This window comes from Mustela lutreola, chromosome 5 (assembly GCF_030435805.1).
Source record: "Mustela lutreola isolate mMusLut2 chromosome 5, mMusLut2.pri, whole genome shotgun sequence".
NCBI classification, from domain to species: Eukaryota; Metazoa; Chordata; class Mammalia; order Carnivora; family Mustelidae; genus Mustela; species Mustela lutreola.
In genome coordinates, this window is record NC_081294.1 from 70,288,190 (window position 1) to 70,311,562 (window position 23,373).

General features: G+C 37.0%; 2 protein-coding genes across 3 annotated transcripts in view; both read right to left on the minus strand.

The window, feature by feature from the left end:
- The window catches only part of FNIP1 (folliculin interacting protein 1), a 156,880-nt gene that overhangs the window by 83,662 nt on the left and 49,845 nt on the right, over positions 1-23,373 (minus strand). For both annotated transcript variants that reach the window (XM_059174500.1, XM_059174499.1), the window contains exon 2: positions 14,938-15,064. In XM_059174500.1, the coding sequence (XP_059030483.1) occupies positions 14,938-15,064 (127 nt within the window). The remainder of the gene's footprint in view (positions 1-14,937; positions 15,065-23,373) is intronic.
- On the minus strand, positions 4,412-6,214 carry LOC131832009 (heterogeneous nuclear ribonucleoprotein K-like). Its single transcript, XM_059174501.1, is given in 3 exon segments — positions 4,412-5,049; positions 5,052-5,192; positions 5,195-6,214. Coding segments are annotated over 3 exon segments (1,362 nt in total). The 5' UTR covers positions 6,033-6,214; the 3' UTR covers positions 4,412-4,666.

Consider the following 23,373-nt stretch of genomic DNA (forward strand, 5'->3'; position numbering starts at 1 on the left):
TCCCAGATTTTAACATCTGCTCCAAAGCCATAGTATTCAGAACAGTATGGTACTGGCACAAAAACAGACACCGGCAAAGGAATAAAAGTGGACCACTTTCTTACACAACACACAAAAATAAACTCAAAATGAATTAAAGACCCAAATATAAGACTTGAAACCATAAAAATCATAGAACAGAGCAAGGCAGAAATCTCTCTGACACTAGCCATAACATTTTTCTAGGTATGTCTCCTAAGGCAAGGGGAAGAAAAGCAGAAATAAATTACTGTGACTACATCAATCTAAAAATATCTGGTACGCAAAGGAACAATCAACAAAATTAAAAAACAACCTATTGAGTGGGAAAAGATACTTGCAAATGATGTATCTCACAAAGGGCTAGCACTCAAAATATAAAAAGAACTTCTACAACTCAACACCAAAACCCCAAATTATTCAATTAAAAATTGGCAGAAGACATAAACACATTTCTCCTAAGTAGACATACAGACGGCCAAAGACACCTAAAAAGATGTTCCACATCACTAATCATCAGGGAAATGCAAATTAAAGACATAATGAGATCTCTTTTACACATGTCAAAATGGCTAAAATCAAAAACACAAGAAAAAAATGATGGTGAGGATGTCAAGAAAGGGAACCTTTGTGCACTGTTGGTGAGAATGCCAACTGGTACATTCACTGTGGAAAATAGTACAGATGTTCCCCAAAGTTAAAATCAGAATTATCATTTGATCCAGTAACTCCACTACGAGTATTTAATTAAAAAAAAACAAACACAAAAACAGCAATACGAAAAGATATATGCAATATATGCATCGCTATATTGATTGCAGTACTACTGTCAAACTATGGAAGCAGCCCAAGGGTCTAAAGGCCCACTGATCAATGAATGGATAAAGATGTGTGTGTGTGTGTGTGTGTGTGTGTGTGTGTGTGTGAGTGAGTGAGAGAGAGAGAGAGAGAGAGAGAGAGAGAGATGCAGTATTACTCGGCCATAAAAAAGAATGAAATCTTGCCATTTGCAACAACATAGATGGATCTACAGAGTATAATGCTAAGTGAAATAAATCAGATAAAGATAAAATACCTTATGATTTCACTGATGTGGGGAAATTAAGGGAAAAAAAAAGAATACAGAAAAAAGAAAATAAAAAAAAAAAGACAAACCAAAACCAGACTCTAAACTATAGAACTGAGGGTCACCAGAAGGGAATTCAGGGGGTTTGGATGAAACAGATAAAGGGGATTAAAAGTATATTTATCACGATGAGGACTGAGTAATGTGTAAAATTGTTGAGTAACTATTTTGTACACTTGAAACTAATACAACACTGTATGTTAACTATATTGGAATTAAAATAAAATTTAAAAAAAAGAACCTCTAAGGAGAGAGATCCAGAATCATATTTTTAACAAGTGCCCCAGGTCTCTGTCATAACAAAGAAGATTCATTGGATGGGACCACTGTTAGGATTTCTTTCAACTCTGAAACTATTCATTCTCATGACCTGAGAATTTTAGTTAGCTTTATTTTTCTGTGAACAGAACTAAATTTTAAAATAAAGGCAATAATACTGCCTAAGAACCTAAAATTTGGCTGGTGCTACATTAAGGTCTACACACATTGCCTTCTTTTCCTGCACAATAATCCTTTACGGCCAGTATTATTATCACCAAAGTATGCATAGATTCGAAGTTGGAACTCTGTACCAACTTTCTAACTGTAGGAGGAGTAAGTTCGAAGGATGTAATGTTTAGCATGGTGACTAGTTAACAGCACAAAAGCTGTCAAGAGGCTAGATCTTAAATGTTCTCATCACAGGGGTACCTGGGTAGCTCAGGTGGTTAAGCACTGGACCCTTGATTTCAGCTCAGGTCATGATCTTATGGGTTGTGGGATCAAGTCCTGAGTCAGCGTCCCCAGATTCTCTTTCTCCCTCTCCTGCCCACCACCCCTCCCTGCTCTCTAAATCTCTGTCTCTCTAAAATAAATAAAGGTTCTCATCACACACACACAGAAAAATTAACTTTGTGATGTGACAGATGTGATCACTAACCTTATTATGGTAGTCCTTTTTTCATATATACATAGGTAAAATAACTACACTGTATACCTTAAATTCATTCACACAGTGTTATAGGTCTACTGTATTTCAGTAATGCTGGGGGGAAAAAGTTGGGACTATTGTACAGTATCTTATCTTCATAAAAAAGAGATTACTGTTTTAGGAACTGTTTCTTCATCCTCTTTCAATCACTGAGTTTCTCCTACCATAAACATTAATTATCTAATGTTATCATGATAACACAAAAACAGTAAGGGGACTGGGTGATTCAGTCAATTTAGCATCTGACTCTTGGTTTCAGCTCAGGTCGTGATCTTACAGGTTGTGAGATAGAGCCCCTCAGTGAGCACTGCATTTGGGGGGAGTCGGCCTGGGATTCTCTTCCTCTCACTCTGCACTGCCCCCCAACCTGTACTCTCTCGTGTGCATGCACACTCTCTAAAATAAATAAACTCAAAAATAAAACAACTAAGGTTCATCTCAAGTACTCTTCGACTTCCTTTTCTCACCTATTTAAAATTTACTCTTCTTATATTTTATAGGTTTTGTAAGGCAATTTAAATCCTTTGTGGGTAGTAGGGAATAAATCAGATGTAAGTAAAACAACAAACAAAAACCACAAAAATAGATACAATTTTGGTAGTCATTGCAAATTAACCTCCATGGATACTATAAGCATTACTACTACCATTAAAATTTGAATTTTTGCCAGTCTAAAAGGAAAGAACTAAAATCTCAGTATAGTTTTCATTTTCATTTCCTTTATTAAAAATGAGAATATGAATCCTATTAAATGTGTAATGGCCTTCTGTATGTGAACTCTCTGCCCTGTCCTTCACCCAGTTTTCTAAGTGGTTCTTCTATCTAGATTCTAAGAACTCTTTATATAGAAGATTACCACTTGGGGCTTATACACTGTAAAAACATTTTTCCAGGGTATTATTTTTATTTATTTTTTTAGCATTATGGGAGTTTTATTTATTTGGAAGTGAACTTTTAACTATCAATACAAATGCCAAAATACTACACAAAACATCCACAGGAACTTTTTTTCATCGTTTTTTGAATTGTTCACAAACATTTCCTACATAATCCAACATACAACAGAGAAATGGTACATCTTTTTCCTTCAATTTGCATACAATGGAAAAAAAACAAGAATATATATATATATATATTACAAAGTTTAACTAATAGACACTAGCAGGCTGACAGTTTGTCTATAGGTGAGAAATCATCTAATAAAAAATAATAAGAATTGGGGCGCCTGGGTGGCTCAGTGGGTTAAGCCGCTGCCTTCGGCTCAGGTCATGATCTCAGAGTCCTGGGATCGAGTCCCGCATCGGGCTCTCTGCTCAGCAGGGAGCCTGCTTCCCTCTCTCTCTCTCTCTGTCTGCCTCTCCATCTACTTGTGATTTCTCTGTCAAATAAATAAATAAAATCTTTAAAAAAAAAAAATAAGAATTTATTTAGCATCAGTCACTTCCATAACCAAGTATTATTCTGATTAATAAAACTTGCTGCCATTAGGCTTCTGGCATATACTTATACCATTACTCAATTTATAGTATTGCTCCCCACCTTGGTTCTCCTTTATAATTACTAACATAGAAAACTGCTGCAGAGTAGGGGCAAGCATTTGCAAACAAACAAACAAACAAAAAATCCCCAGCTTATTATAAGCATAAATGTGTATGACGGAATTTCTTCCCAAGCAATGGACTTTCAAATCAAGAAATCACCAGAATGGAATTAGCCAAGATATTGTGCCTATTTCCAAGAGATACATTTATTTATATCCAACAGAGGAGCTGAAAATCAAACTTAGTGTTTAGTTTGGGGTGGGTTGAGGATCCAGCCATTTGAAAAATGACCGTCTTAAAAAAAAAAAAAAAAAGACCACCAAAAATAGGTTCACTAAATTTATTTTAAAAATCATAAAACGTTTCTTACAAAAGAGCATTAAATTCTGCACACTGCTCTGAATAGATGCCAGGGACAAATGGACTATTGTTACTTTTCCTCCCTGTCCCACCCCCCAAAATGTTACAGTGACCACAAAGCAAAGTGTTCACAATAATTACATGGGGGGAATTTTTTCTTTTAAACCACCAACAATGGGGCGCCTGGGTGGCTCAGTTGGTTGGACGACTGCCTTCGGCTCAGGTCATGATCCTGGAGTCCCGGGATCGAGTCCCACATCAGGCTCCCAGCTCCATGGGGAGTCTGCTTCTCCCTCTGACCTTCTCCTCGCTCATGTTCTCTCTCACTGTCTCTCTCTCAAATAAATAAATAAAATCTTTAAAAAAAAAATAAAAAAAAAAAAAATAAAAAAAAAGTTTAAACCACCAACAATGAACAAAAATTAAAATTCACTCACTCTGCTGCCGTTTCAAAATTTCAATGTTAGTTTTTGCACGCCCTTCCCCCCCCCACCCTGTTTTTAAGGAACTAAAACATTACATCTGGTGAACAGCAAAGATTTCACTACACCTCAAATGCAGAACACCTATGAAGCAGAGGAATGTTGGCTTTTTAAACAGAAGCAGATAAAAAAAAAAAAGATGCAGGACTCCTTCAGTTCTTCACTAGTCTTAGAAAAACTTTCCAGAATACTGCTTCACACTGTTCTGCAGCAAATACTGTGCATTCTGTATCTGGTCCTGTGTTCCTGTAATGGTAATGATCCGATCTTCAGACCCTTCTAGAGGTTCATCAATTTTGATCGAAGCTCCTGACTCATGACGGATTTGTTTAATCCGCTGACCACCTTTGCCAATAATAGATCCAGCCAAATCTTTGGGAATAGTTACTTGTGTAGTAATAATAGGTCCACCAAGATCACCATATGAGTCACGACCCCCTGCATAGGAATAATCATATCCAGAGCCACCCTGTGGTTCATAAGCCATCTGCCATTCTGATGGGCTCCATGTATCTATTGCAGAGTCCCAAGTTTCATCCGCACTGAAACCAACCCGTCGTAGCGGTCTCCGGGTCTTCCTCTTCTGTCATAGGCCATTAGATCTCCTCCTCTAGGTGGTGATGGTGGAGGAAGAGGAAGATTCCGAGCTCTGCTACCACCCCGGCCACCTCGTCCAGGAGGAGGTGGTGGAGGTCATAATCTCTTCTAGATGGAGGCATAGGACGCCCACCCCGGCCAGGAGGCATTCTGTCAAAACCACCTCTTCCCCGCATGGGAAATCAAACAGGGCGCCCACGGCGGTCATCAAACATCATTGTAAAACCACCATAATCGTAGGTTTCATCGTAAAAATTGGGATCATAAGGCTGTGCACGTCCTTTGATGGGAGACTCTGATATAAGATCAAGGATGATCTTGATGCACTCTACAACCCTATCAGGTTTTCCTCCAATAAGCACGACTCTGTCAGTGGAATGAGGACAGCATTCCTGGAAAAGCTTGATTGTTGTCTGTGTGTTCTCTCGAAGTTCTTTGATTTTAGCACCTTTGACCCCAATAATTCCTCCTGCCAGACTCTGATGAATCAGCAGTCTCAACTCGCAGTCAAAGTCACTTCCTTTACAGTGTTGGTAATTTAAGCATTCCACAGCATCAGATTCGAGCGGGAGCTGGCTGGTTGCAGTGGGTGATGGCAACTGCAGGCCCTCTTCCAAGGTAGGGATGATTTTCTTCAGAATTTCTCCAATTGTTTCAATATCAGCACTGATCCTCAATATGCGCTCGGGGCCACTGCTGTCTGGGACTGAAACACTGGCATTGTAGTCTATACGGAGAGCCTTAATATTCTTGCCTCCTTTTCCAATCACTGCCCCAGCATTCTTGCTCTGAAGCAAAATGTGCAATTCAACCATCTCATCAGTGTTTCTAGATCTTTTAAAAGCTTGTTCCTCTTCCATATCTTCTGCAGGGCGTTTACCAAATTCACCATTGGTTTCGGTGTTGGGGAAGGTTTCCTCTGGCTGTTCAGTTTCCATTTTCTTATATTAAATAGACACACCAATCAGGTATTATATATCCTTGCAGAGCAGAACTGAAGTTCTGGGCGGGACCAACTGACACCCTAGTGTTGCAGTAGCCCCGCGAATCCGCTGTCTCCGTGTCGCCGCACCGCCTCAGCCGGTCACAGCTAGACAGAGAACGAGCGCAGGCCCCCTCCGCCTTCCCCCGCCTCCCCGCACTCCTCCAGGGTATTATTTTAAACTTTCCTTATGGTGGTGTTTTTGTTTCCTTGTTCCTTTGTTTTTATTATGTTTACCACAAGAGTTTGTTTGGGGTTTTATGTTGGATTTTTGTTTGGTTTGACTGTCAAATTTACTTTTTGGCTCTTGGATTTTTTTTTTTTTTTTTAAGATTTTATTTATTTGACAGACGGAGATCACAAGTAGGCAGAGAAGCAGGCAGAGAGAGAGAGAGGAGGAAGCAGGCTCCCTGCCGAGCAGAGAGCCCGATGCGGGGCTTGATTCCAGAACCCTGGGATCATGATCCAAGCCGAAGGCAGAGGCTTTAACCCACTGAGCCACCCAGGCGCCCCTGGCTCTTGGATTTTAAATCGTAACTAGAAAGATCTTCTCCACAAATATAAAGGAACTCATTCATGTTTTCTTATGTAAAGTTGTAGCTTTAGTTTTTAACATTAATATGTCTAATATACTTGAGATATAAATGCAAATTTGTCTTTAAATAATTGTCTAATGACTCAGCACCATTTACTAGTCTTTGTATCTTGATCATACATAAATTCCTGTGTGGATGTAGATCTTTTGATTCTTTATTTTACTCCCCTTTTCTTTTTATGTGCCAGTAACACACTGTTTTAATTATTGAAATTTCACAGTATTTTTGCAAATCTGGTAGGGCTAGCTTCGTCCCCACTGTCCTTTTTCAGTTTTTCAACCACTTACTGTTCACTTTCTTCCATCTGAACTCCAGATTCTGCTATCTAGTTCTACATACTGCCCTTTACCAAAAACAAAATAATAAGAGTGCCAATTTGTATTGGGATTGTATTATTTTACAGAGCAACTTTGAAAGAAGGGACATTAGGACAGGGAATATTACCCAAGAATATATTTACCTTTCCCTTTGTGCAAGTAAGATTTTATGTACTTTTGAAAAAAAAAAAAAAAGAAATAGGTACTTTTGGAGACTTTTAAAGTTCTGAAAGCACAGTTTTTTTAAAGGGTCTGCAGAAGCACTTTTTCAAATTGCTGTTTCCAATGGAGTCCTAGCTTTCTTCATATTGTCTAATTGGAAGCTATAAGTATATATGGAGCTTACTGATTCCTGTATATTAACTTAAACACAGGTCCAATTACCTAAAATCCAATGTTCCAAATTTGGTATCATAATTAAGACTCAACAATTAGCACTTGTACAATGCTTCATAGTGTACAAAATTCTACATACAACTGATAAACAAGTTTGTACTTGTGTGTAATGAATGAAGGCTGAAGCATGAAAATGACCATATAGCTTCACTGAGAGCCCATGAAATAGCATTACATTATCATGAAAACAAAAACAATGCCCAAGATAAGGATACTATCAGGTGATCGAATCACACAGTACACATTTGACTAACATCATTCTTCAAAGAAACGACATCTCAGTAATTTTTACATTTCAGCTATAAAATGAATAAGGTCTCAGGATTGAATGTAAAAAAATAAAAAAATACATTTTTACAAACAGGGGAAGTTACTTTATTAAAATCACTGAATGTATTCAATTTAATCAGGTTTTACAGTTCAGCAGTCATTTTTCATTAATATAATAGAGCTGGAATATACATGCTCTGAAAAGCTATACAGTTATCAATATAATTTTATTTTAGCATTATAGGACAATATTTAGGCACGCAAAGTACTTCCTTTCTTCTTAAGTTCAATTAGCCAACATACAGTACATTATTAGTTATTGATGTAGTGTTCAGTGATTCATTAGTTGTACATAATACCCAGTAATTTCTGACACAAAATCTAATAAGCATTCATGTAATTCACCGTCGTAGAAGTTAAAATGTAAAACACAGAGCTCCTCATTTCGTCCCCAAACCCATTAAATATACTCTAAATATACAGTATTTTCCTTGCAAGGAAATACAGAAAGGATCTCTTTATCCTTATAAGGTACTATCATGCTCTTCGTAGAGAATTCTTTGGTTCAACAGAACCCAGATTATGAATCAGTGTGCCACGGTGAAAATACTACCAACCTTCCCCCTCCCATCCCAGATTTTAAAATACTCAATAAAGTGAATTATTATCATCTATCATCTTTATAAAGAAAATTATCTTTCATCTGTCTTATTTAAATAGATCTCATTAAGTATTTTTACAATAGTCATTTCTTAACGCTGATGTACCTTGAAATGAAATATACTTTCAAATAAAAATTGTTTTCGAACATATTCCTAAAATTCAGATTCAGGCTACTATTAAACTGCCTAAGAAACTTACAGCTGTTTTCAAATTAGAAAATGTTAATTTCTTTTTGATAAGAGGAACAGAGTGAAGCCATCTGCTATGACTTATTATAAACCTTAGTTCTCCATTTATAATTTATGATATTACTTTCTCAACTTTAGGATAAAACATTTCTCAATAAAATTTTTGGTGAAATACATGGCCAAATTCATATTTATAATCCTTATTTTCTCTGGTAAGATTATTTTAAACTAAGAGCAAGGACACAAAAATGACTTCAATATTTATCACATCAAAATAGAATGTTGCTCTGCAAAGACAAAGGTGAAATGATTTACCTTTATCCAATAAACTGCTAAGTCTAAACTATCTTATTATGCACAAACTCAAAATATTGTGTAAAAAGTAAAAAAATTATCATTTACATCACACGGTCCTTCTTTGCCTATACAGAACTCACATGACTGATTTTCCAAGATTATTGTAATAGTAAAGGAGATTTTTTAAAAATCACTTACAGATTCAAACAGCTTGCAATTTGGAAGAAACATGAGTATTTCAATGTGATTCACTGTGTTCAAAAGGAATATATGACGTCTTCATAGAAGTATTTACAGGATTTTGATAATACCCTTCCTAACTGAAACTGATGAAAGTATGTCCACCTTAGTTTTCTGAACTGCACAGTGCCACATGCTGAGGCACTGTGGAGTTTAGAAAACTAAGGTGAGTAACAGACAAATTTTTTACTTTGTCTTTTTTTCCAATCTAGTAATGAAAGCACATAAAAAACAGCTATGCTATGGAAGTCTATGAAAGACTATGAACCAAGGATTATGAGAATTCTGATACAGGAGAAAAGGAATAGAAGAATCAAAAAAGATTCCTAAAATTCTGATAAAACAAACCTTGAAAGCAAATAAATCTTCATCTAGGGAGATGGCACACAAGGATGAGGACATATAAAAAAGACTGGAGGTATTCAACACTGTTTGATTTCTAGTTACCAATGAATCTAGAGAACATTTTTTGTTTTAAGATTTTATTTATTTTATTTTTTTGTCAGAGAGAGACACAGCGAGAGAGGGAACAAAAGCAGGGGGAGTGGGAGAGGGAGAACAGGCTTCTTGTGGAGCAGGGAGCCTGACATGTGGCTTGATCCTAGGGCTCCAGAATCATGATTCCCAAGCTGAAGGCAGACGCTTAATGACTGAGCCACCTAGGTGCCCCTACAGAACAATTCTTTAAAAAAAAGTAGTAGACTTACAGGAAAATTTCAGAGGACTGAGGAATGAGTGGGTGATACGAGATTAGAGCCAGAAGACAGATTAATGCTGAAACACAGAGAGTCAGAGAAAAGACTAAGAGAAATGGAGAAGACCAAGCAGAGACATTAAGGAGAGAACAAGAGACAGAACAGTCAGATAGCCTGAGAGATAGTGAAGCAGACAGACCGAAAGATAAAAACAGATGCTGAGAAGGAAGAGTGAGAAGAACAGAGTCAGAGACAGAAAAAGACAAAAGAACACATATAAGAAAGAGAAAGTAAAAGTATAATCACTTCATTGGTGTTGGGAAAAGAGGCTGTGTGGAGGTCTATAGACAAAGAAAAAAAAAGCTACCTGAAAGGGAAAAAGGAAGACATCAGCAAGAGGGAAGACCAATGTAACTAATGAAGCATCATTCCAGAAAAGGTGGGGAGGAAGGGTTCAAGAAATAGTATGAGTCAAGACTCACAAGGTTGTTTAAAATAAAAAGTAAGAATGCTGAGGGGCACCTGGGTGGCTCAGTGGGTTAAGCATCTGCCTTTGGCTAAGGTCATGGCCTCAAGGTCCTGGAATTGAGCCCCAAATCAGGCTCCCTGCTCAGTGGGGAGTCTGTTTCTCCCTCTCCCTTGCCCGTCCCCCCTGCTTATGTTCTCTTTCTCTCTCACATACTCTCTTAAATAAAATCGTTTTTAAAAAAGTAAAAATGCTGAAAAAACACACAATAAATAAACATTAATCAAGGTAAATAATAGAGGAAAGGTCACATGCTGCAATTCAATGGAACATTGCCAACCAAAGAAAAACCTCGATAAATATTTCAAAAAAAAGCAGTATTTATCAATCAATATCAACCTCAGCTTCAGTGTAGTTCTGCTGAGCTATCATCAGTCTAAATGCAAAGAAGATATGCTCATTACATTTGTAACCTTAGATTTCAACTGTCTACTTAACCATCCACAATTCTGTGATTGTGTGGCTACCTCATCATTCAGCTAATCAAAGTTAAGTGCTGTATTCAGCAAACACTTCCTTCCCCCTTATCCCCCAAATCCAGCCATTCTTCATATAGCAGCAAAAGTGGTTTTCCCCCCTGTATCTTTAAAACTGAGATATATATTAGTTTCAGGATTACAACATAATGATTTGATGTTTTTGGTTTTTTTAAGATTTTTATTTATTTATTTGAGAGAGAGAGAGCATGAGAGCAGAGGTCAGAGGGACAAGCAGACTCCCCATGGAGCTGGGAGCCGGATGTGGGACTCGATCTGGGGACTCCAGGACCATGACCTGAGCCGAAGGCAGTCGCGTAACCAACTGAGCCACCCAGACACCCCTGATTTGATGTTTTTATATGCTGCAAAATGACCTCCATAATAAATCTAGTTAACATCTATCACTATACAGTTACATATTTTTTCTTGTGATAACTTTTACTCTTTCAGCAACTTTCAAATATACAATATAGCATTTTAAATTATAATCACCATTCTGTACATTACATCCCCATGACTTATTTTAAAACTGAGAGTTTGCACCTTTTGACACATTTCACCTATTTTGCTCACTTCCTAGCCTCTCCCTCTGGCAACCACCACCTATCAGCCATAGCTATGACTTTAACTGTTTTTGGATTCCACATATAAGTCAGATCATTAAGTATTCATCTTTCTATGAGTTATTTCAGTTAGCCTAATGCCTTCAAGTTTTATCCATGTTGTTACAAATGGCAAGAGTTCCTTCCTTTTTATGGCTGAAGACTACTTGATTGTATACACACACACATTTTCTTTATCCATTCATCCACTGATGGAACTGGTTGCTTTCATGTCTTGACTATTGTAAATAATGCTGCAATAAACATGGGGGGTGCATTTATCTTTTCAAGTGTTTTTATTTTCTGCGGATAAATATCTAAAAATGGAACTGCTGGATCACACGGTAGTTCTGTTTTTAATTTTTGAAGATCCCCCATACTGTTTTCCATAGTGACTGCATAAATTTATATTCCCAAAAACCAGGCACAAGGATTCCTTTTCACTACACCCTCAACAACACTTGTTATTTCTTGTCTTTTTAATAATAGCCATTCTGGCAGGTGTGTGGTGATATCTCATTGTGGTTTTGATTGGCATTTCCCTGATGACTAGTGATGTTGAGCATTTTTTCATGTACTATTGGCTACTCGTATGTCTTTTTTGGAAAAATGTCTATACAAATCTTCTGTCCATTTTTTTTTAAGATTTTATTTATTTATTTAACAGACAGAGATTACAAGTAGGCAGAGAGGCAGGCAGAGAGAGCGAAGGAAACAAGCTCCCCGCTGCGCAGAGAGCCTGATGTGGGGCTCGACCCTAGGACCCTGGGATCATGACCTGAGCTGAAGACAGAGGCTTAACCCACTGAGCCACCCAGGAGCCCCTGTTCTGTCCATTTTTTAATTGCACTTTTTTGTTTTGTTTTGCTATTGAGTTTTTAAAATTATTTATTTATTTATTTATTTGAGAGAAGGAGAAAATGAGAGAGACCATGCACAGGGGCACAGGCAGAGGGAGAAGCAGACCCCTACTGAGCAGGGACCCTGGGATCATGACCTGAGCCAAAGGCAGCGGCTTAACCAACTGAGCCACCCAAGCACTGCTCCTACTGAGTTCTTTATATTTTTTGGATATTAAACCCTTATTGGATGTGTGCTTAGTAAATACTTTTTCCCACGAATAGTTACAAACTATGTTTTCTTCTAGGAATTTTATGCTTTCAGGTCTTATGCTCAAGTCTTTAATTAATTTAGAGTCAGTTTTTGTGTATGGTGTTAAGACAGTGGTCTAATTTCATTCTTTTATATGTGACTGTCCAGTTTTCCCAACATTTGTTGGAAGAGACTATCCTTTCTCCATTATATAGAATAACTGATCATATATGCATGGGTTTATTCCTGGGCTCTCTACCAAACTGATTTTTTGAAATATAAAAAGATCCCTTCAGTAGCTTCCTTCTGTATTTAGGATATAATCTAAACTTTTAACCCAGAGACCGATAAGGCTCTAATTCTGACTCCTGCTCGCTCTCTCTCTCTCCAACTGCATCTCTAGCTACTTTTATACTACTTACTATCAGTCCATCAGACTGGTGTTCTTCTAGTTGTTTCAGTTCACCAAGCTTCTAAGTCACTTTGAAGACTACATATGCAGGTTCTGCTACCAGGAATACTCATCTCCTATTCCATTCTTTCTGCTTCTTCAGAGCTCAGCTTGAATTTCACTTCCTAAATGAAAACTTCCTTAATATCCCTTCATCCAAACTGAGGAAAACTGGGCTCCTTCCTATGGACTCTCATAAGCATTCTGTGTGCTTCATTCATAGCATGTAATCATAATTTGGTATTATTTATTGGTGTACTTTTTTGTTCAATGTCTAACTCCCCTAGAAGAGTACCCTATTGTAGGCACCAAGAGGACAGAGACAGCTAAATCTCCAAGTGCCTTGTAACAACACTTTAAGAACATTCTGCCCTTTTTTTTTTTTTAAAGATTTTATTTATTTATTTATTTGACAGAGATTACAAGTAGGCAGAGAGGCAGGCAGAGAGAGAGAGGAAGGGAAGCAGGCTCCCTGGTGAGCAGAGAGCCCCATGTGGGACTCGATCCCAGGAACCCGGGATCATGATCCGAGCCAAAGGCAGAGGCTTTAACCCACTGAGCCACCCAGGCGCCCCAAGAACATTCTGCTTTTTGATAAAAGAGTGAAAAAAAATATCCAAAGAATGGCTAAGAAATCTAAACAAAGTACCATCTCCAGAAAACCGAGCAATGTGTTAGTAATCAGAAGGAACATTATAAAACTTGGCAATCAAATTAACTCAAAAATTAGTCAAGTTCCTATTATATACCACTGTAGTAGATGCTGAGGATGCAGTTACAAACAACAGTCTATGCCCAATATATCAAAATTGTTTAAGAACACAAAACCTCAAATATAGACTCCTAAAGTCTCAAAAAATAAATACTTGTTGGCTTTAACAGATAATTCTATTGGTGGGAACAGCTCTCCCAAAGTATTCTGTTTTCAGTTGTTTACCAAAATGTTAGTGAAAATTATTAATTCAGTGAAAGGGAGAAATCACTATTCCAAGCTTCAATTTCCAGATTAGAGATCTAGGGAAATGAGTCTTTATGCCAGAAAATTTAATAAGTAGCAGCAGCAAAGATAATGACAGTCACATGGGTTTTTGTGAAAGTTAGTAAAGGGAAACCTAACTAAAATAGAGTCTGGAGGTTCTGCAGGAGTTAGCTCTCATGCCCTACCACTTGCAGCTAATAGCAGACCCAACAGGAAGAGACAGACTTGACCTTACAAGGACTTGACCTTGCATGTAGATACTAGTTTGGCTGAGGAACAGATGCTTTTTTATTCCCCCATGTACCCTTGCCTTCAGGAGCTCTACCAATGTGAAGCCAAGACACTTCAAACTCCTCAGTTTACCCCAATGAACTTTTAGTTCCTACCAGCCTACCCAACTTACCCTTTTTCTCCTTAAAAAAAGCACATCTCTCCTTTGCTCTTTCTTTCTGACTTGTGTATGATTTTGTTTTGCCTTACTTTGTCTGTCCAGGACTATATGTTTTTTAATTCCCAAATAAACCCATCATTGGCTGGCAAAATAACTGGCATGTCTATTTTTAAGGTTTAACATTTCCTTGGACAACCAAGTTAATGTCCATGTACTACTGCTAAACTAGTCATAATATATTTCAAAATATGACACTGAGAGTTAACAAAATAGAGGCTCTTTTTACACTGTAGAGCAGGGGGACTAAGGGCAAAAGATTTAACTTGCTTTGCTCCTTCAGACAAATAATTTCATCTCTCCGGGTCACACTTTGTAGAACTGTGAGATGAGAGGTTTGGACCATATCCTCTATAAGAATTCCTGAACTCCCAGTAATATCTCACAATACAATTATGTGGGAAAATAAATATGAAACTAAAATGCTCCCTGGTGCTAGAAAGATAACAAATAAAACAAGTATTTTTCCTTTAAGAAATATTCAAAATCAAGGCTCTAAATTTTACAAACATGATAAAGATGTTTTGTACTGAACAAAAGTGCCATAATTGAAATTTTACTCATACTTTCTTGCATTAAAATATCTGACATTAAATTTCAACCAGTCAATAATGATGCTCACCGATACTGATATGTCCTCGTTTTTTCTCTTAACACTGGAGTCAAACAAGACATTTCTTCCCCGTCTTTCACAGTCTTGATATACAATCAGTCGAATTTGACTTGGATCAAACTCTGGCAAAGGCCAACTTTAAAGAAAAATAAAGGCCCATTAGTTACTCTAGTAAATATTCTACATAAATTCCTAGAAATAAAACCTAATAAAATAAAACCCTAAGTTGTATTACTGCTAAAGAAAGTACTTTTTATAAAATATCACCATTTAGGACTAAAAATTCATATAGCATTGACAAGTTAAAAAGTAAAAATAAAAGTTGTAGCAAGTGTACACAATATAGTCAACCCATTTGAATCTAAAAATGGTTAACCTAATAAAAATATGTGACTATAGTTAATACAATGAAAATACACATTGCTTCATGGCATGAACCCAGATGGAATAATATTAATCTATATTTTTAGACAGTTTTAATTCTTTATATAGAAACATAAAAAAGAAACAGCTTTCAGTTTAAATTATAGCAGCTAAAGTATTTATAAAACAAAAACAAGTAAAAGAAAAAAGTGATGAATGACTAAATGCAGTGGAAATTCTCACATAAAGCTGGTGTGAGTAAAAACTGGCTCACTCTTCTTAGAGAATAGTTTTTTAAATCTATATAATAAATAGACAAAATCTAATATAACTGATTTTTAAGTTGTATTTTTAATATATTTAATTATATATATTAATATTTTAAAATATATTTTAATATATTTTTTAAGTTATCCATTCCATTCCATTGTATCAGAATCTTCACAGAAGTACTGTTACAGACACAATACAAATGGTTCATCAACAGTAGAATGGATAAACATGTTATGGTATATTCAGACTACAAATATATATATTCAGACGTAACAAATACAATAAATGAACTTCAACTATACACAAAAATACAGACTGACCCTGACCAAAAGAAATCTGACAACGACATACTCTCACATACACAAGACACATACGCACCCAGAGTTACTATATTTTTCCACTTATACAAAGGTTTAAATCAGGTAACGTTTAAGGCTGAGATATATATTTAGTTTTTAAAGCTATAAGGAAAACAAAGGAACAAAAAATGGTTTCAAAAGTCTGAAGAGTGGTTACCTCTTGGGATAATGTTGGGAATGATGACGGCAAAATCAAGAAGGAACACAAGAGGTAGACCAGGGCTCTGACTATGTTCTATTTTTAGCCTGGACAATGCTTAACCTCAATACTCACTTCAGAAGTCAAAACAAGCCACTGAATTTGTTTTATGTATTTTTACATAGGCATTCTTTGTCACAATAAAAAAAATTAATGAAGTGACTATGATCAGGGAGAGAAAGAGAAAACAAAGAACTGTATGGTGAAGACACTAACCTAGTGAGCTGAGCACACTACAACTGATGTAACAGGAGAACAGCCATTCCAGGAGCTCTTTGCTGTTAGTTATGTCAGGCTAAATGGTCAATTACTCACAATCCATCAGTTACAACTCTTGATTGGGTTCCTTCACCTACTTAAGAGAATCTTTTTTTTTTAAGATTTTATTTATTTATTTGACAGAGAGAGAGAGAGAGATCATAAGTAGGCAGAGAGAGAGAGGAAAGCAGACTCCCCACGGAGCAGAGAGCCTGATGTGGGGCTCGATCCCGGGACCCTGAGACAATGACCTGAGCCGAAGGCAGTGGCTTAACCCACTGAGCCAACCAGACGCCTCTCCTTAAGAGAATCTTAACCTTAACTTCATCATTTCATCATAAGTGACCCTAATTCGCAACATAAAACATCTCCATTCCAAATTCTTGAGAGTAATTAGAATATTAGTTTTCTCCTGTCTAATCCTTAGTAAATGTCTGTGTCAGGAAGTGATTTACTAAACTGTAGCTAGCTGTTGTGTGAAGGAAACTATAAAAGAACACACCAACAGAAAATGAAAATCAAAGAGGTCTTAAGGAAACTAGAAATAAGAGCATTTTAGAGAGGAAGAAATACCATGGCAGTCACTGAAAGCATCCACTAGCTTCTATGATTTCAAAGAAATCACTGGTGACCATGGCAAGGACACTTCTAAGGAATAAAAAGTACAACAGGTCAGACTGCAGAGAAAAGAAGAGAGAAATAGTGAATTTGAGACAAGCGTCAAGGAAAGAAAGAAAGAAAAGGAATCATGGAGTGACAGCTATTTTGCTATTAAAAAGGACCATCTGAACATATTTACATAACGATGACAAAGATTATGAAGGGGAAGGGAGATGGTGACTGACAAAGCACAGTCTCTGAAGAAGTGGAATTGGATAGGTATAAAGTACAGGTGAAAGGATTAATTTCAAAGAGAAGAAAGGATAATTCCTGCACTAGGCTAGAAAGAGGCAAAGAAGGACACGGATACAGAAAGAACTGTAGGTATTAAGGTAAAATGCTAAGAAAATTCATGCTAAGAGCTCTATTTTCTTTGGAAAGTAGATGAAGAGAAATAAAGGAAAGGCTGTGAAATGTGGGAAAGCAGAGAGTGAAAATGAGAAGAGTGATAATGGGAAAATATACACTGACAAGGAAACATAAGGTTTCTTGGCAATGCTGGAAGTCTACATGTTTAAGACTATGAATATGTACCAGCCAAAACAACACAGTTGGGTCATTTTCTCTAGCAAACACTCCTCTTCAATTTGGAAGAGACAGAGCCAATGTAAGGAGTTTGATAGGGAAATAAGACAAAAGCAAAGGGGAGCCTTGGAAATAGAGCAAAAGACAAAAATATAGGTGGAACAAAGGACAGGAGAATCTACACTATTCAGATAAGTGTGGAGGGGGAAGCTAACAGATGGGAAGACAATGGGGGGGTCAAAGTGCTGAAATAACATCAAGAGCTATAGTGGGAAGGCAGAGAAGTAAGATTTTATTTAGAGGCAGAATAGTTCCCTCTTTCATTCATTCAATAAAGATAGTGCCTACCATGTAGGAAGTACTGGTTAGGGCGAGGTAAGTAAAAACCTGCTTTGGAAGCAAGAAACAGTAGTACTAAAGTAAAGAAATAGACAGACATGATAATTTCCGGTAAGCAGCTGATGAACTAAAGAAACCGAAATAGAGAATCAATAAGCTGTGACAGATGTGGTAGTTAAGAGGACGGTGTGTGAATCAGCAAGGTATACTCATTTTTGTAAGTGACTATACAGGCAAAATTTTCTGAAAAAAAGGAAAACTTAGGCTTTGCTGGATGTGAGGTATTCCAAAAGACCTTGAATAAGTAGTGGCTGCCATCTCATTTATCCAACCCCCTGGGATCTCCACGACACACAAAGAGTAACAGCTAAATTCCTTTGTACAGATGCAGAAATATTCATAATCTCCCAGGCTTACTTCACATTACCCGTAATATCAACATAGTCATCTCCTCAAAGGTGCAAAGACACACCAATTCCACAGTTCCACGCCCTTGTGCAAGCTACTACTTCTACCTGAAATACCCTCAATCACCTTGGCAAAACTCCCATTCATTTTTTTTTTTAAAGATTTTATTTATTTATTTGACAGTCAGAGATCACAAGTAGGCAGAGAGGCAGACAGAGAGAAAGAGAGAGGGGAGGAAGCAGGCTCCCTGCTGAGCAGAAAGCCTGATGTGGGGCTCTGAGCCGAAGGCAAAGGCTTTAACCCACTGAGCCACTCAGGCGCCCCTCTCCCATTCATTTTTTAAAGATCTGTTTGAAATCTCATCTCCATGGAAGGCTTTACTAATTCTTCCAGCAGTTAGTTGCTGACTTCTGAGATTACACTTACTTTAGGTTATAAATCTAATAGTAATTTTCACACTGTACTTTATCTGTTTACACAGTTTCCTCCACTAGAAAGAAAAGCTCCCTATAGCCAAAGTTCACTCATCTTTGAATTCCTGGATCTGAGCACATTAAATAAGTAAAAATACATAAGCCCAAGTAAAGGTTAACACTACAGGAATGAAATAAATTATTTTATGAGTACATAAATTGAATTATCATAGTCCACAATCTGGGGGGAAAAAACAGCTAAAAAGGCATGTCCATCAACTGAAGAATAAATTTTAAGAGGTGGTATAAAAATGTCATAAAGCCATAAAATATTATATGACTATGATGAGAAGGATATAAACTACAGTATAGATGAACCCTGACAACATAACACTAAGTGAAAAAAGCCAGACACAAAAGACCACATTACCATATGACCCCATTTATATGATCTATCCAGAATTAACAAAATCACTGTAACAGAAAGTAAAATAGTGGCTGCTCAAGAGGGGAAGGGGAGTAGAGAGAGCATTTACAGCAATATTAATGGGGTTTCTTTTAGGGGTCATAAAATGCTCTGAAATTAAGTTGTGGTGATGGTTATACAATTTTGTGACTATACTGAAAAACCGCTAAATTGCACACTTTAAAAGGGTGAATTTTATAGTAGGGGAAATACATCTCAACAATAATAAAAAAGTTAGGACACTTTTCTCCCAAACTTACAAGTATTCTCTGTTGATTCAAAATAAGACTATATGTAAATGCTAAACTATAAAGCTTCTACAAATTAATGTAGAAATCTCTGCAACCTTGTGGTACACAAAGATTTCTTAAACAAGACCCAAGTTACCAAGTATGAAAGAAAAAACTGATACATTTGACTACATCAAGATTTAAAACCTGAATATCAAAAGAGATAGTAAAAAAAAAAAAAAAAGGCCAGCCATAAACTAGAAGAAATTATTTGAAATGTGGGTAACTGACAAGAGGATTTGTAAACAGCCTGTACAGAGAACTCCCACAAGGTAATAAAATAATACAATTTTAAAATGGGATTAAAAGACTGCAGCATTCCACATAAGGATATATGTGAATGATGAATGATGAATGAATGAAAGCACATGGAAAGATGCTATCACTATGAGTCATTAGAGAAATGCAAATTAAAACGCTCCTGCAACCACTAAAATAACTAAAATTAAAAGAATACACCGGGTGACTGGGTGGCTCAGTGGGTTAAGCCTCTGCTCAGGTCATGATCTCAGGGTCCTGGGATCGAGCCCCACATCGGGCTCTCTGCACAGTGGGGAACCTGCTTCCTCCTCTCTCTCTGCCTGCCTCTCTGCGTACTTGTGCTCTCTCTCTCTGTTGAATAAATAAAATCTTTTTAAAAAATTTAAAAAATAAATAAAAATAAAAGAATAACACCAGTTGATGGTAAAAATATGAAGCTCTTGGAATTCTCATACATTGTTGGTAGGAGTTTGAAAGGAATATAACCATACTGTAAAATTATCTGGCAGCTATGGCCCAGAAATTATTCTCATAAGGCATTTCATAACAGAAATAAAAATATATATTCACAGAAATGTCCTCTCCAGCTTTATTCATAATAGAAAAAAAAAATGGGATGAGCTTAAATGACCATTAATGGGAGAATGGATAAACAATACTATATACACTCCTACAATGAAATACACCTCAAAAATAACAAGGAATGAACCACTAAAAACATAGTAACAAAGATGAACTATAAAATACTGTTGAGTGAGAAAATCCTCACATAAAAGCATACATATTGGTAATTTCATGTATATGTAGTTCTAGAACAGGTAAAATTCATGCAGGCTGATAGAAATCAAAACAGTGGTTGGCCAGATGTGGAGGATGAGGGGAATGGATTAGAAAAGTATATGAAGGAACTTTGTGGGGTAAATGAAATATTCTAGATCTTCATTGAGGTTCCAGTGAAACAGGTGTATGTATATATTTTTCAAAATTCAACAAATTGTACACTTAGGGTTGTGCATTTTATGTGAATTGTTCAACTTTTAAAAAGGAGAGAATTTAAAAATAATACAAATAAATTTAAAAATTAAAAAGGAGAAGACTATAGGAAAAAAAATAACACTATATGTAACCAAACTATGTATTTACATTACAGACATCTCATTTAAACAGATATATTAAACATTTACCACATTCAAAGCACAATGCCAGCTGCTGGGAATATTTCTGTTATCACATTCTTTATCTATATATTCTTTTGCTGACTTCATGGCATTTATTCAGGGATGCTTGGGCGGCTCAGTTGTTAAGCATTTGCCTTCAACTCAGGTCATAATCCCAGGGTCCTGGAATCGAGCCCCACGTCAGGCTCCCTGCTTGGCGGGAAGCCTGCTTCTCCCTCTCCCACTCCCCCTACTTATGTTCCCTCTCTCGCTGTGTCTCTCAAATAAATAAATAAAGTCTTAAAAAAAAAGAAAAAAGCATTTATTCAGCATGAAAACAAGACTACAATGAGAAGACTGAATCCAAAAGAAAAATAATCAATTTACTAATGTGATATTGTCTATGACCACCAAGGCACACTTACAATCTAGACAGGAGGTTTGCACAGGGAGTTCGGTGAGGACTCACTAAAGAGTAATAATAAGGGGCGCCTAGGTGGCTCAGTGGGTTAAGCCTCTGCCTTCGGCTTAGGTCATGATCTCAGGGTCCTGGGATCGAGTCCCACATCGGGCTCTCTGCTCAGCTGAAAGCCTGCTACCTCCTCTCTCTCTGCCTGCCTCTCTGTCTACTTGTGATCTCTGTCTGTCAAATAAATAAATAAAATCTTTAAAAATAAATAAATAAAATAAAGAGTAATAATAAATGATACGGGGGCACGTGGGTGGCTCAGTGGGTTAAAGCCTCTGCCTTTGGCTCAGGTCATGATCCCAGGGTCCTGGGTTTGAGTCCTGCATGCACTCCCCCTGCTCTGCGGGGAGCCTGCTTCTCCTTCTTCCACTCCCCCTGCTTGTGTTCCTTCTCTTGCTATCTCTCTCCCTGTCACATACATAAATAAAATCTTTAAAAATAAAATAAACTGAACCAAAGAACAGCAGTAAAGACAGAAAGAAAGTGACAGAGCAAGGTATTATTTAGGAGACAGAGATAGGACCTGAGAGACTATAGATGGGGAATGAGGGAAGACAATGGCTGACTCTCACATTTCCAATCTCATGAAAATAAATACCATTAACTAATGTGGAGAATACAGGGGGAAAGCAAATTTGATATAAGGGCATTAACAGACTGAGTTGAAGGGGCCTGAAACACAGCTTCAGAAAAGGTGAAAAAGACTGATGAAAAAATGTTCTGGAGGATAGGGGAAAAAACTGAGAGTAGAGTTATAGACACAGTTATTGACACATAGTTGGCAGAGATATCATTTAGGGAGAACATATTAATTGAAGAGTGAAAAGAAAGTGAAAGACCAATAAACTAGAATTTTAGGACACAGCAATATTTTAAGGACAGAGAGAAAAGAAGCAGAGAAACCAGGGAGGGTAAGTAAAGACAGACCAGTAGAAAGAAAAGAGAAAACCCTTGGTAAAATGTTATTTCAAAAGTTAAGGAAGATTAAAAAAAAAAAAAAATGCTGAAGAAAGGAATACTGTGTGCAGTGTCAAAGGCCAAAATTTATAAAGACTAAAAGTGTCCAGGGGATCTGGCAATCTAGGGAACCTTGGTACTCTTGCAAGAACCATTTCAGGAGAGAGGTAGGGTGGGGGTAGTCACATAGCAATGGCAAAGGCATGAAGGGAAAAAAGCTGAGAGAGTAAAGTAGTGCTATTTGGAAAGGTTTACCTGTGAAAGGGGAGATAAAGGGATAATGTGACCATATAATTCACCAATTAAATTGCAGAGTTCTGCAAGTAAAGGGGGACCTTAAACACACAGGAGTAAACTGAGATTTTCTTGGGCAACCAAGGTCTATGGTCACTCCAGACAGGTAGAAGAAGCTACAAGAGGCATTTTCTTCAAGAAAAAAGAAAAACATATACAGACAGAAATATACAGATACATCTTCACACATATTTATATATATATTCTTTCATTTTATCTACCTATCAACCCCAAAAGGTTACTTAAATGTATGTATTTCTAAACTGATGGGAAAGTATCAGAGAAACTGTCTAAAAGCAACCAGAGACAATTGTTGGACTAAGATCCCAGACAAGTTGGGACACAGTACTCTGGGTAAGGCTAATGAACTATGAAATGCACTTGCTGAGGCAGGAAAAAGAGGATCTACAAATGAAAACTACTGCAAATTTTCTCTACTACTGCAGGTTCTCAGGTTGGAGAGAAGAAACAGCATTCACACTTGATCATTTGTGGTTTTTGTGAAAACTAGAAATCATGCATGTACCTAAGAATATATGAAATGTGTGGCCTGACCTCAGGTATAGGTTGTGAGAGATAAAGTTCTGATAAAGTCATTGAAGAAAATGTGGAAAAGTGCTAACCTAAGGAAAGCATAAGCTAAAGTACTCTCAAGCCAGCTAAGCTGAAACTCATAAATCTGTGATAGGACTAATTTTCTATCCTATCACAAGGGAGCGTAGACATAGAAGAGGCAAAAGTAGACAGTGTATTT